At 42.4% G+C, this 13,303-nt stretch overlaps 1 protein-coding gene across 12 annotated transcripts in view; it reads left to right on the top strand.

Annotated features, from left to right (window-relative positions):
- The window catches only part of LOC106580589 (rapamycin-insensitive companion of mTOR), a 66,766-nt gene that overhangs the window by 14,042 nt on the left and 39,421 nt on the right, over positions 1-13,303 (top strand). For 10 of the 12 annotated variants that reach the window (XM_014161813.2, XM_045703300.1, XM_045703299.1 and 7 more), the window contains 5 exons: positions 6,019-6,083; positions 6,890-7,021; positions 11,568-11,631; positions 12,478-12,604; positions 12,688-12,857. In XM_014161813.2, coding sequence (XP_014017288.2) covers positions 6,019-6,083; positions 6,890-7,021; positions 11,568-11,631; positions 12,478-12,604; positions 12,688-12,857 — 558 coding nt within the window. Of the gene's footprint in view, positions 1-6,018; positions 6,084-6,889; positions 7,022-11,567; positions 11,632-12,475; positions 12,605-12,687; positions 12,858-13,303 lie in introns of those variants that run through there. The other 2 variants (XM_045703304.1, XM_045703306.1) reach the window with 2 other exon arrangements.

The raw sequence follows: 13,303 nt of genomic DNA, 5'->3' as shown, positions 1-13,303 counted from the left end.
CCAAGTTAACAAACAGATTACCGACCATTTCGAATCCCACCGCACCCTCTCCGCTATGCAATCTGGTTTCAGAGCTGGTCATGGGTGCACCTCAGCCACGCTCAAGGTCCTAAACGACATCGTAACCGCCATCGATAAGAAACAATACTGTGCTGCCGTATTCATTGACCTGGCCAAAGCTTTTGACTCTGTTAATCACCACATCCTCATCGGCAGACTCAGTAGCCTTGGTTTCTCAAACGATTGCGTCGCCTGGTTCACCAACTACTTCTCTGACAGAGTTCAGTGTGTCAAATCGGAGGGCCTACTGTCTGGACCTCTGGCAGTCTCTATGGGGGTACCACAGGGTTCAATTCTTGGGCCAACTCTTTTCTCTGTATACATAAATGATGTCGCTCTTGCTGCTGGTGAATCTCTGATCCACCTCTACGCAGACGACACCATTCTGTACACTTCTGGCCCTTCTTTGGACACTTTGGGCCCTTCTAACAACCCTCCAGACGAGCTTCAATGCCATTCAACTCTCCTTCCGTGGTCTCCAACTGCTCCTAAACACAAGTAAAACTAAATGCATGCTCTTCAACCGATCGCTGCCTGCACCTGCCCGCCTGTCCAGCATCACTTCTCTGGACGGTTCTAACTTAGAATTTGTGGACAACTACAAATACCTAGGTGTCTGGTTAGACTGTAAACTCTCCTTCCAGACTCACATCAATCATCTCCAATCCAAAGTGAAATCTCGAATTGGCTTCCTATTTCGCAACAAAGCATCCTTCACTCATGCTGCCAAACATACCCTCGTAACACTGACCATCCTACCTATCCTCGACTTCGGCGATGTCATTTACAAAATAGCTTCCAATACCCTACTCAACAAGCTGGATGCAGTCTATCACAGTGCCATCCGTTTTGTCACCAAAGCCCCATATACTACCCACCACTGCGACCTGTACGCTCTCGTTGGCTGGCCTTCGCTTCATAATCGTCGCCAAACACATTGGCTCCAGGTCATCTACAAGACCCTGCTAGGTAAAGTCCCCCCTTATCTCCGCTCACTGGTCACCATAGCAGCACCCACCTGTGGCACGCGCTCCAGCAGGTATATCTCTCTGGTCACCCCTAAAGCCAACTCCTCCTTTGGTCGTCTCTCCTTCCAGTTCTCTGCTGCCAATGACTGGAACGAACTACAAAAATCTCTGAAACTGGAAACACTTATCTCCCTCACTAGCTTTAAGCACCAGCTGTCAGAGCAGCTCACAGATCACTGCACCTGTACATAGCCCATCTATAATTTAGCCCAAACTACTACCTCTTCCCCTACTGTATTTATTTATTTTATTTATTTTGCTCCTTTGCACCATATTATTTATATTTTATCTCTGAACTTTCTTCAAACTACAAATCTACCATTCCAGTGTTTTTCTTGCTATACTTTATTTACTTTGCCACCATGGCATTTTTTTGCCTTTACCTCCCTTATCTCACATCATTTGCTCACATTGTATATAATCTTATTTTTTTATTTTATTTTTTATTTTATTTTCTACTGCATCATTGATTGTATGTTGTTTTACTCCATGTGTAACTGTGTTTTTGTATGTTGTCGAACTGCTTTGCTTTATCTTGGCCAGGTCGCAATTGTAAATGAGAACTTGTTCTCAACTTGCCTACCTGGTTAAATAAAGGTGAAATAAAAATAAATAAAACTCACTTTATGGAATTCAAAATGACAATGCTTGTCTTTCAAAATTTGGTCAGTTATACTTGGATGTGTAGTGTTGTCGTTTGTTGCTGGCATGTCATGCCTAAGTTTTATAATTTTGCCAATGAAAAATAATTAAAGTAGTTGGCAATATCAGTGGGTTTTGTGATGAATGAGCCATCTGATTTCACATTTTTTACTATCATTCCTTATATCATTTATTTTTGTTTCATAGTATGGTTTCTTTTTATTCAGTTTAGTCACACACTTTCTCAATTTGCGCTACGTTCGCCAATCGTTTGTACAGCCAGACTTATTTGCCATTCCTTTTGGCTCATCCCTCTCCACCATAACATTTTTCAATTCCTCATCAATCCAAGGGAATTTAAGTTTTTACAGTGAATTTCATAATTGGTGCATGCTTATTAGTAACTGGAATAAGTAATTTAATGTGTCAAGTGCAGCATCTTGTTGCGAGAGGTGATCTTATCCCCCTGTTGAGTGTCACAAGCCCCCATTCCTCCTGCCTGCCTGGGCTCTGACGTCACTTCTGATTCCAAACACACACACACAACCTACCCCACCACCCTGCTCCACTCCCGCATCCTGCAGCATCTCTGGACCCTGGGGTTTACGGTGTGAGAATGGCAGTTTTGTTTCAACCCTACAGCAAAGTGTTTAAGCTCATTGATTTATAGCAATAAAACAAAGCTTTTGTCAGATTGACAATGCAAAAGATGCCATAACCATACAAGCCAGAACACAAACAGAACCCGAACCAGAAACGAAAGTGATCTATGCTGTTCCGGAACAGCACTGTTATTTTTAAAAGCATGGGAACCGGTTAATAATGTTCTTTTACATTCCGGCCATTTGTTTCCAGTCCCACAAATATTGCAACAAATCGCCTATTCAAAGCCTTCATTCTGTCACTAAGAAACGTCTGCCTGCCAGCTGGAAATCTTTGCAAGTGGCTGTGCATGTGTGTGTGTGTGTGTGTGTGTGTAGGCTACCTGCCCCTTCCCTCTGAAACATAGGTTGCTGTAGCCTACTGACAACGTTACAAGAATTATTCCGAAATTAGGTAGAGATGTTTAAAAGAATGGATTAACTTTTTCAATGATTGTTAAGGATACTATAGTTGTTAAGTTTCATATTGGATTCATTAACTACAAAAAGTTAAGACGTGTTTAATTCTAGTGCTGCTCAAAGACCGTCCTTAGAAGCCACTCCTCTGTAAGTGTAATTCTGTGGGCCTAATTCAGATGAAGCGCTGTGCATCTTATGACATGCATTAAGGCAAGCATCCTCCATCCTCTCTCGCTCTCTCCTCAACCGCAAAATTTCAGTTGCATCTCGCGCCCTACATAGTGACTGGCAGCACAGTGTATGTGTTTGTCTTACATTATGATTAAACCATGCTGTTTGCTCTTAATGACTTTGTATACAGATTGCATTTCTTACCTGCTCTATAGCAAGCTGCTCTATCCGCACCGATTGGGGAAGTAATTTAATGTCAAGGTAAATGAGAAAATATACAGTGCATTTGGAAGGTATTCATACTTCTTGACTTTTTCCACATTTTGTTATTCTAACTTTGAATAAATAGTTTTTTTCCTCATCAATCTACAAACAATACCCCATAATGACAAAACAAAAACAGTTTAGACATTTTTGCAAATGTGTTTAAAAAAAATAAATAATAAGATTTCACATTTTACGTAAGTATTCAGACCCTTTACTCAGTACTTTGTTGAAGCACCTTTGGCAGCGCTTGCAGCCTCTTGTCTTCTTGGGTATGATGCTACAAACTTGGCACACCTGTATTTGGGGAGTTTCTTCCATTCTTCTCTGCAGATCCTCTCAAGATGTCAGGTTGGATGAGGAGTGTCGCTGCACAGCTATTTTCAGTTCTCTCCAGAGATTGTAGATTGAGTTCAAGTCCGGGCCCTAGCTGAGCCACTCAAGGACATTCAGAGACTTGTCCCGAAGCCACTCCTGCGTTGTCTTGGCTGTGTGCTTAGGATCGTTCTGGAAGGTTCTCCTATTTCCACAGAGGAACTCTGGAGTTCTTGGTCACCTCCCTGACCAAGGCCCTTCTCTCCCGATTGATCAGTTTGGCCGGGCAGCCAGCTCTTGGAAGAGTCTTGGTGGTTCCAAACTTCTTCCATTTTTAAGAATGGCCACTGTGTTCATATGGACCTTCAATGCTGCAGAATTCTTTTGGTACCCTTCACCAGATCTGTGCCTCGACATAACCCTGTCTCGGAGCTCTACGGACAATTCCTTTGACCTTATGACTAGGTTTCTGTCTGTAATAAAGCCATTTTTGTGGGGATAAACTCATTCTCATTGACAGGGCCTGGCTCCCCAGTGGGTGTGCCTATGTCCTCCAATGCCCACCCATGGCTGCACCCCTGCCCAGTCATGTGAAATCCATAGATTTTGGCCAAATTAATTTGTTTTAATTGACTGACTTCTTTTTATGAACTGTAAGTCCAAGCACACCAAGACAGTTGTGAAGAGCGCATGACAAAACCTATTCCCCCTCAGGAGACTGAAAATATTTGGCATGGGTCCTCAGATCCTCAAAAGGTTCTACAGCTGCGCCATCGACAGCACACTGACTGGTTGCATCACTGCCTGGTATGGCAACTGCTCGGCCTCCAACCGCAAGTCACTACAGAGGGTAGTGCTATCGACCCAGTACATCACTGGGACCAAGCTTCCTGCCATCCAGGACCTCTTTACCATGCGGTGTCAGAGGAAGTCCCTAACAATTGTCAAAGACTCCAGCTACCCTAGTCATAGACTGTTCTCTCTGCTACCGCATGGCAAGCGGTACCGGAGCGCCAAGTCTAGGTCCAAGAGGCGTCTAAACAACATCTACCTCCAAGCCATAAGACTCCTGAACATCTAATCAAATGGCTACCCAGACTATTTGCATTGCCCCCCCCCCCCCTCTTTTACACTGCTGCTACTCTGTTATTATCATCTATGCATAGTCACTTTAATAACTCTACCTACATGTACATATTACCTCAATTACCTCGACTAACCGGTGCCCCCGCACATTGACTTTGTACCGTTACCCCCTTATATAGTCTCGCTATTGTTATTTTACTGCTGCTCTTTAAATACTTGTTCCTTTTATTTCTTATTCATATTTTTTAAACTGCATTGTTGGTTAGGGCCTTGTAAGTAAGCATTTCACTGTAAGGTGAACCAGTTGTGACTAATAAAATTTGATTTGAACTCATATAAATCTTTTGAAATTGGCGCATTTTGCGTTTTTATATTTTTGTTCAGTGTACTGTAAATGTCAGGAAAATAATCCTAATGATTTTAACTATAATGTACATTCCCAAAATGTGTGTCTGTCTCAATGTGTTCACTAGCCAATACAGTGCCTTCAGAAAGTATTCATACCGCTTGATTATTCTACATTTTGTTGTGTCAGCCTTAATTCACAATGGTTTCAAAAGTTATAATTCACCCATCTACACACACTACCACATAATGACAAAGTGAAAAGATGAGTGAATACTTTGTAGAAGCACCTTTTGGCGGCGATGACAGCTTTGAGTTGTCTTGGGTAGTTCTGTATCAGCTTTGAGTTGTCTTGGGTAGTTCTGTATCAGCTTTGCACATCTGGATTTGGTCATTTTCTCCCATTCTTCCTTGCAGATTTTCTCAAGCTCTGTTAAGTTAGATGGGTAGCGGCGGTGAACTGCAAGTCTTTCCACAGATTTTTTTTATGGGATTCATGTCTGAGCTTTGGCGGGGCCACTCAAGGACTTTCACATTCTTGTTCTGAAGCCATTCCAGCATTGCTTTGGCTTTATGCTTGGGGTCATTGTCCTGTTGGAACGTAAATCTTCTCCCCAGTCTGTCGTTTGCACTCTGAAGCAGGTTCTCATTATCGATTTGGCTCCGTTCATAGTTCCCTCTAACCTTACCAGTCTCCGAGTCCTTGCAGCTGAAAAGCATCCCATAGCATGATGCTGCCACAACCATGCTTCACGGTAGGATAGTGCTGCCTGCTTTTCTCAAGACATAGCACTTTGCATTCAGGCCAAAGAGTTACATTTTTGTATCATCAGACCACAGAATCTTTTGCCTTATGCTCCGAGTCACATGCCTTTTTGCAAAGTCCAGGCGCGCTGTCATGTTCCTCCCTTCTGGCCACTCTCCCATAAATGGTGATGTTCTGTAGAGACTGTTGTCTATGTATTAAATTGTCTTCAGCCTGTTATGGATAGCCAATGCATCCTCTGTCAGCTGATACTAAGTCTAGTCCTCTGTGTCCGTTTCAGCTGCTAAGCAGCATTGGCCATTGCGAGGAGAAGTTTGGGTTTACATATGAAGAAATCATCATCTGGTAAGTGTCACAATTTTTTTTTATCCCAATGTTCTAACTGAACTATTTTATAGCTTTGACAAATTCCCAGAGGTTGTAAGGCTCTGGTTAATGAAGAATCAGACAAAGTCCCAATCTGCAATAGATCAACACTTTATTCAGAGAGCGCTCTGTCTTCAAAATGAGAACACAATCTTTTTATAGCGCACGCACACACACACACACTCACACAAATGAACTCACATCAGTAGAAACTCCACCTCTCTTTAGGTGGACTGTATTTTTTCCAAAGTTCACATACATTGTTTGTCACCCTTCTGCAACATGTTTCATCCTCTTCTGCAAGCCTAGCCATTTCGAACAGTTTTTCTCCTCCCTAGGGTGGGGAGGCCTCTTTCCAGTTATTAGTTTCACCGTTATCACAAGTCGACAGTTCAGTTGTCCTTGAATGTCTCCACTATACCCAGCTCATATTGTGAAATAGTAACACAATGGTCTAGTCACACACATTATTGGATTATGACTCTAACACATTTCATACAATTATATGGTTTCAGGTTGGAATACTTTAGTCATTATCTTAAACATACAAATTCTTCTATCAGTAAGTAGTACCGTATAGTATAACCAAGAAAACATAGTAGGCTATTTGTATGTGGGATATATCCTAACCTGGTCAATAAATGGAAGTGAATTAATCCAAATGAGTCATCGGTCATTGCAGGCATTTTTTGGGGTCAAACTATCCGATTTGTCCATTCTTTTTCAGTATGTGTTTCTTTTCCATTTAGTTTCAGTATCTGAGCTGTTTTGTGTCCCCTCCCCAGCCTGCGGTTAGCCTTGCTGAACGAGGCCAAGGAGGTGCGTGCTGCAGGGCTGAGGGCTCTGAGGTACCTCATCAGAGACAACAATGTGCTGCAAAAGGTCCTCAGACTGCAGGTGGACTACTTGGTCGCCAGGTGAGAGCTATTCTCTGTCACCTCACCGCACCTGCATAAAGACACACTGGATTCACTGTGGATCACTTAACATAGCGTCGCTGTCGGATCAAAACCACTTATTTCCAAAACAGGAATCTAAAAAACGGATATGTCATACCATTAACTAACATACAATTTTGAAACTTCAGAAGCTTAACCCCTGTGCGGCCTCCGTCCTGTATGCGGGACGGACATCCAGCGAAAAATCATATCGCTATTAGCATAACAAAATTTAATAATTATTATTTCATTTTTTTTTCAAATTATATCGTTTTATTGATACACCTCTCCTGAATCGAACCACGTTGTCCGATTTCAAAAAGGCTTAACAGCAAAAGCAAAACATTAGATTATGTTAGAGGAGTATATCGTAAAAGTAGCCACATAGCCATTTTCCGACCAACCACATGCATCACAAATAACCAAAAAACAGCTAAATGCAGCACTAACCTTTGACAATCTTCATCAGATGACACACCTAGGACATCATGTTACACAATACATGCATTCTTTTGTTCGATAAAGTTCATATTTATATATAAAAACAGCATTTTACATCGGTGCGTAACGTTGACTAACTATTTTCCCTCAAATGCATCCGATGAAACAGAGCTACAATTTACTAAATTACTATTCGAAAACATTTTTAAAATGTAATATTGTCATTCTAAGATTTATAGATGAATATCTCTTGAAAGCACCTGTAATGCCACATTTAAAATTAACTTTACTGGGTAATCATACTCTGCGATGAAAGGGGATGCGATACTCTGAAAAATAGGCTAACGTTACAGGTCAGCGCCATCTTGGAACAATCGCATATCACATCTAGTCTTGTATACTATTGTCAATAATCCCTTACCTTTGGTTGTTGTCTTCATCAGTTGTCTTCATCAGAAAGCACTTCCAGGAATCCCAGGTCCACAACAAATGTATTTTCGTTCGAAAAAGTTCATCCATTATGTTCCATTAGCTTGTTCTTGTTAGCGCGTCTGAAGGCTGATCCAAATCCTCCGTCGGGCGCGGGACAGCCATTTCGACAAAAAGCATTTTTTTCCCATTTAGGTTCATTCAAACATGTCAAACATTGTATAACATAAATCTTCAGGGCGTTTTTCAACAAGAGAGCCAATAAGATTCGAGGGGGACGATTGCATTGTGTTTAAAGACGTTTCGAAAGGGGAGGGTAACCAGGTGCGCCGGCGTCATAATGGTGATGGCCCTCTCCGTGTGACCACGTTCCACAGCGTCTCATTCATTCAGTTTTCACAGTAGGAGTCTCAAATCACTTTGTAAAGACTGGGGACATCTAGTGGAAGCAATAGGAAGTGCTCAATGAACCATAGCTCACGGTGTGATTAATAGGCAACGTGATGAAGTTGAGTTCGCAATTCAGAATTCCACTTCCTGTTTTGATCTGTCTCGGGGTTTTGACTGCCATATGAGTTCTGTTATACTCACAGACACCATTCAAACAGTTTTAGAAACTTTAGGGTGTTTTCTATCCACAAGTATTAATTATATGCATATCCTAGCTTCTGAGTTTGAGTAGGAGGCCGTTTAAAATGGGCACGATTTTTTTTCAAAAATCGCTTTAGCGCCCCCTATCCTAGGGGAACGCCAAGAGCTATGTTTAATATGGGCAATTCCACGGTTACGGAATTACGCTTTGTCTCAATTTTTTTACTCTAAAATGGGTGCTAAACAAAAAAACACTATTTTCAACGCTTAAGAAATCATATCTCTATGCACAAGGACTACTTTGAACAATTTACACACAGTTTCACAAATACACATTTATTGGAAGAACTGTGCAGATGCAAATTCTGGTAACTGGATGGCGGTAAAATCTCCCACAAAGGTAGAAATATGCAATATCCTTCTTTTGCATATTTGGGTATTCTACAGACTGGCTATTATTGTAATGAGCTCCGCCCCAAAACACGACCACACCATTTTTCATTTTATTTTTGTAATACTTCAAGATGTCTTAAAATCCAAATCATTTACACTATACAGTACCAGTCAAAAGTTTGGACACACCTACTCATTCCAGGGTTTTTCTTTATTTTTACTATTTTCTATATTGTGGAATAATAGTGAAGACACCAAAACTATGAAATAACACATATGGAATCATGTAGTAACCAAAAAAGTGTTAAACAAGTCAAAATATGTTATATTTGAGATTCTTCAAAGTAGCCACCCTTTACCTTGATGACAGCTTTGCACACTCTTCGTATTCTCTCAACCAGCTTCATGAGGTAGTCACCTGGAATGCATTTCAATTAACAGGTGTGCCTTGTTAAAAGTTAATTTGTGGAATTTCTTTCCTTAATGCGTTTGAGCCTATCAGTTGTGTTGTGACAAGGTAGGGATTGTATACAGAAGATAGCCCTATTTGGTAAAAGACCAAGTCCATATTATGATAAAAACAGCTCATATAAGCAAAGAGAATAGACAGTCCATCATTTATTTTATGACATGGTCAGTCAATGCAGAACATTTCAAGGACTTTGAAAGTTACTTCAAGTGCAGTCGCAAAAACCATCAAGCGGTATGATGAAACTGGCTCTCCTGAAGACCGCCACAGGAAAGGAAGAACCAGTGTTGCCTCTGCTGCAGATGATAAATTCATTAGAGTTACCAGCCTTAGAAATTGCAGCCCAAGTAAATGCTTCAGAGTTCAAGTAACAGACACATCTCAACATCAGCTGTTCAGAGAAGACTGCGTGAATCAGGCCTTCATGGTTGAATTGCTGCAAAGGAAACCACCACTCAAGGACACCAATAAGAAGGAGAGACTTGCTTGGGCCAAGAAGCATGACCAATGGACGTTAGACCGGTGGAAATCTGTCCTTTGGTCTGATGAGTCCAAATATTTGGTTCCAACTGTCGTGTCTTTGTGAGACGCAGAGTAGGTGAACGGATGATCTCCGCATGTGTGGTTCCTACCGTGAAGCATGGAGGAGGAGGTGTGATGCCGTGAGGGTGCTTTGCTGGTGACACTGTCTGTGATTTATTTAGAATTCAAGGCATACTTAACCAGCATTGCTACCACAGAATTCTACAGCAATACACCATCCCATCTGGTTTGCGCTCAGTGGGACTATCATTTGTTTTTCAACAGGTCAATGACCGAGCACATATCCAGGCTGTGTAAAGGCTATTTGACTAAGAAGGGTGATAGAGTGCTGCATCAGATGACCCGGCCTCCACAATCACCCGACCTCAAACCAATTTGAGATGGTTTGGGATGAGTTGGACCGCAGAGACAGCTGCATAGTCAGCCGGAAAAGCAGCCACATATGTGGGAACTCCTTCAAGACTGTTGGAAAAGCATTCTAGGTGAAGCTGGTTGAGAGAATGCCAAGAGAGTGCAAAGCTGTCATCAAGGCAAAGGGTGGCTACTTTGAAGAATCTAAAATATATTTTGATAGGTTTAAACTTTGTTGGTTTCTACATGATTCCATATGTGTTATTTCATAGTAGTGATGTCGCTATTATTCTACTATGTAGAAAATGGTAAAAATAAAGAAAAACCCTGGAATGAGTAGGTGTGTCCAAATTTTGAATAAACAGTACCAGTCAAATGTTATGTGGACGCCCTTTCAAATTAGTGTATTCCGCTATTTCAGTCACAACCGTAGCTGACGGGTGTATAAAATCGAGCACACAGCCATGCAATCTCCATAGACAAACAGCTCAGTGACTTTCAATGTGGCACCGTCATATGATGCCGCCTTTCCAACAAGTCAGTTCATCATATTTCTACCCTTCTAGAGCTGCCCCGTTCAACTGTAAGTGCTGTTATTGTGAAGTGGAAACGTCTAGGAGCAACAAGGCCCATTCCTGTTTCAGCATGACAATGCCCCTGTGCACAAAGCAAGGTCCATACAGAAATGGTTTGTCGAGATTGGTGTGGAGGAACTTGACTGGTATGCACAGAGCCCTGACCTCAACCCCATCGAACACCTTTGGGATGAATTGGAACGCAGACTGCGAGCCACGCCTAATCGCCCAACATCAGACCCCGACCTCACTAATGCTCGTGGCTGAATGGATCAAGTCCTCACAACAATGCTCCAACATCTAGTGGAAAGCCTTCCCAGAAGAGTGGAGGCTGTTATAGCATCAAAGGGGGACCTCCTCCATATTAATGCCCATGATTTTGGAATGAGATGTTCGACGAGTAGGTGTCCACGTACTTTTGGTCATGTAGTGTATATACTGTATGCATTAATTTCTCAAAAATATAGAGTCTTAGCCTTCATTTGACATGCTCCTATGGACTTCACATGTTGGTGCTCATGGGTCCTTTTAAATGGAAATGCCCATATGTTACAACACCGTAGTTCATTAAAAGAAAGGCGTTAAGTTATTGCACTACTGTGGTAGTCTGTTGCTTGGAAAGTTATTACTACACATCATCGGTACCATAAAACAAGGACTATTCCATGGTGATGTTAGCATGGTGGGATATGATCCTGGCTGGGATCTCATACCTACTGTGTGCTGTGATCAGGTGCATTGACATCCAGCAGAGCAATGAGGGGGAGAGGACTCAGGCCCTCCGGCTGGTCAGAAAGGTAAGATCCATGCTCTTCTGTCTTCATATCGCACAAACTCTGTAATATCATGTGTATAATTACAATTGACATGGACACAGTAATTACTCATTACTTTTACACTGCAAGTGACTATTCTACACTGCATGGTCTACTTAATATTTGTACTTTAACTGGCAGCACAGAATAGTAGCATAGTATGCATAGACTGTTATTGGATGATCTGTGTTGGGCTGGGGTATTTTTAGCACTCTGCAGTTTACTGGTAACACTACCACACACACATATTACAATTAACAATGCAAATCTAACCCTATACAAAGGAATAAAGTATAGGCCTAAATACTGGATTCAACTTAAATGTTTTAACCTTGGAATGCACAGTAGAGGTCATTCTGCAACACCTGCGGTGAAATCAGAAACCTGAGGTAGATACTTGGCTACATTGACAGTAGCCCAAGTTGGTCAGCCAGCTAGCCTGTTCCAGCTGGTGGTCTGGGTCCTTTCCAGTTAATGGACCTTAGCTCAGGGGAACGTGTCTGGGAGGAAGGGCCTCAGATGCACAGACCTGCTTTACTCACACCCAGATTAGACCCACCACCTTCTGAATGTGGCAGAAGGGGGGAGGAGAGACCTATGTCTGCTTTTAAAATAAGCTTACAAAACAAGTGCTGTAGCCTTTGCACTTTCTCTCTCTGCTCCCCCTCTGACTCCCTCTCCTGCGCTTTCTCTCTTTCCTCCCCCTCTGACTGTCTCACTTCTCCTCTCCCATCTGACCGTCTCACTTCTTCTCTCCCATCTGACCGTCTCACTTCTCCTCTCCCATCTGACCGTCTCTCGCTGTCCCGTCTCTCTCCGTCTCTGTAGATGATCACAGTGAACCCCCTGCTGTTCCCCAGCTCTGTCACCAACTCTCTGATCGCCGTGGGAACAGACGGGCTGCAGGAGAGGGACCGCATGGTCCGTGCCGCTATCGCCATCGTCTGCGAACTGGGTGGGTGGCGTCTCGGCATACACATAGTTACTGTGTAATAACACTTTGTCTTCATGTGTCTTCATGTCAACCCCTCTCTGCAGCGTTGAAGAACCCGGAGGTAGTGACCAAGAGGGGGGGTCTCAGCGCCATCTTAAAGAGTGTGATTGACTGTCAGCTGAGCCGCATCAATGAGGCTCTGATCACCACCATCCTCCACCTGCTCAACCATCCACACACCAGGCAATACATACGCAATGATGTGGAGCTGGAGGTACACACGCTACCATGCGTGCACACACACATACAGACTGGGGCTGTGGCGGTCATTACATTTTGTCTGCCGGTGATTGTCAAGCAAATAACTGCCGGTCTCATGGTAATTGACTGTTAATTAACATAAACACGTTTAGCATCTCTTGGCTTCCATGCATAGCCTAAAAGCCACTGATGCAGACCTTTGGAACATCTACATGTAATATAACCTACACCATCACAATAAATCCATTATTTATTTTAGACAGGTCTAAAGAAACATGATATGAAGAAAATGTAGTCTATTTCAGAAGAACAGAATAGCATACGGTGAGTTGTCCCTGTGTTAATGGGGCCGGAGGGAATGGCTGCCATTTTATGGTCTCCTAACCAACTGTGCTATTTAGTTTTTTTATTTGCACGTAATGTTGCTACGCTCTCTTATGACCGAAAAGAGCTTCTGGA

The sequence above is a fragment of the Salmo salar genome, chromosome ssa20 (genome assembly GCF_905237065.1).
Source record: "Salmo salar chromosome ssa20, Ssal_v3.1, whole genome shotgun sequence".
Lineage (NCBI taxonomy): Eukaryota > Metazoa > Chordata > Actinopteri > Salmoniformes > Salmonidae > Salmo > Salmo salar.
Note: the sequence above shows the minus strand (reverse complement) of the source record. Positions and strands in the feature narration are given on the sequence as shown.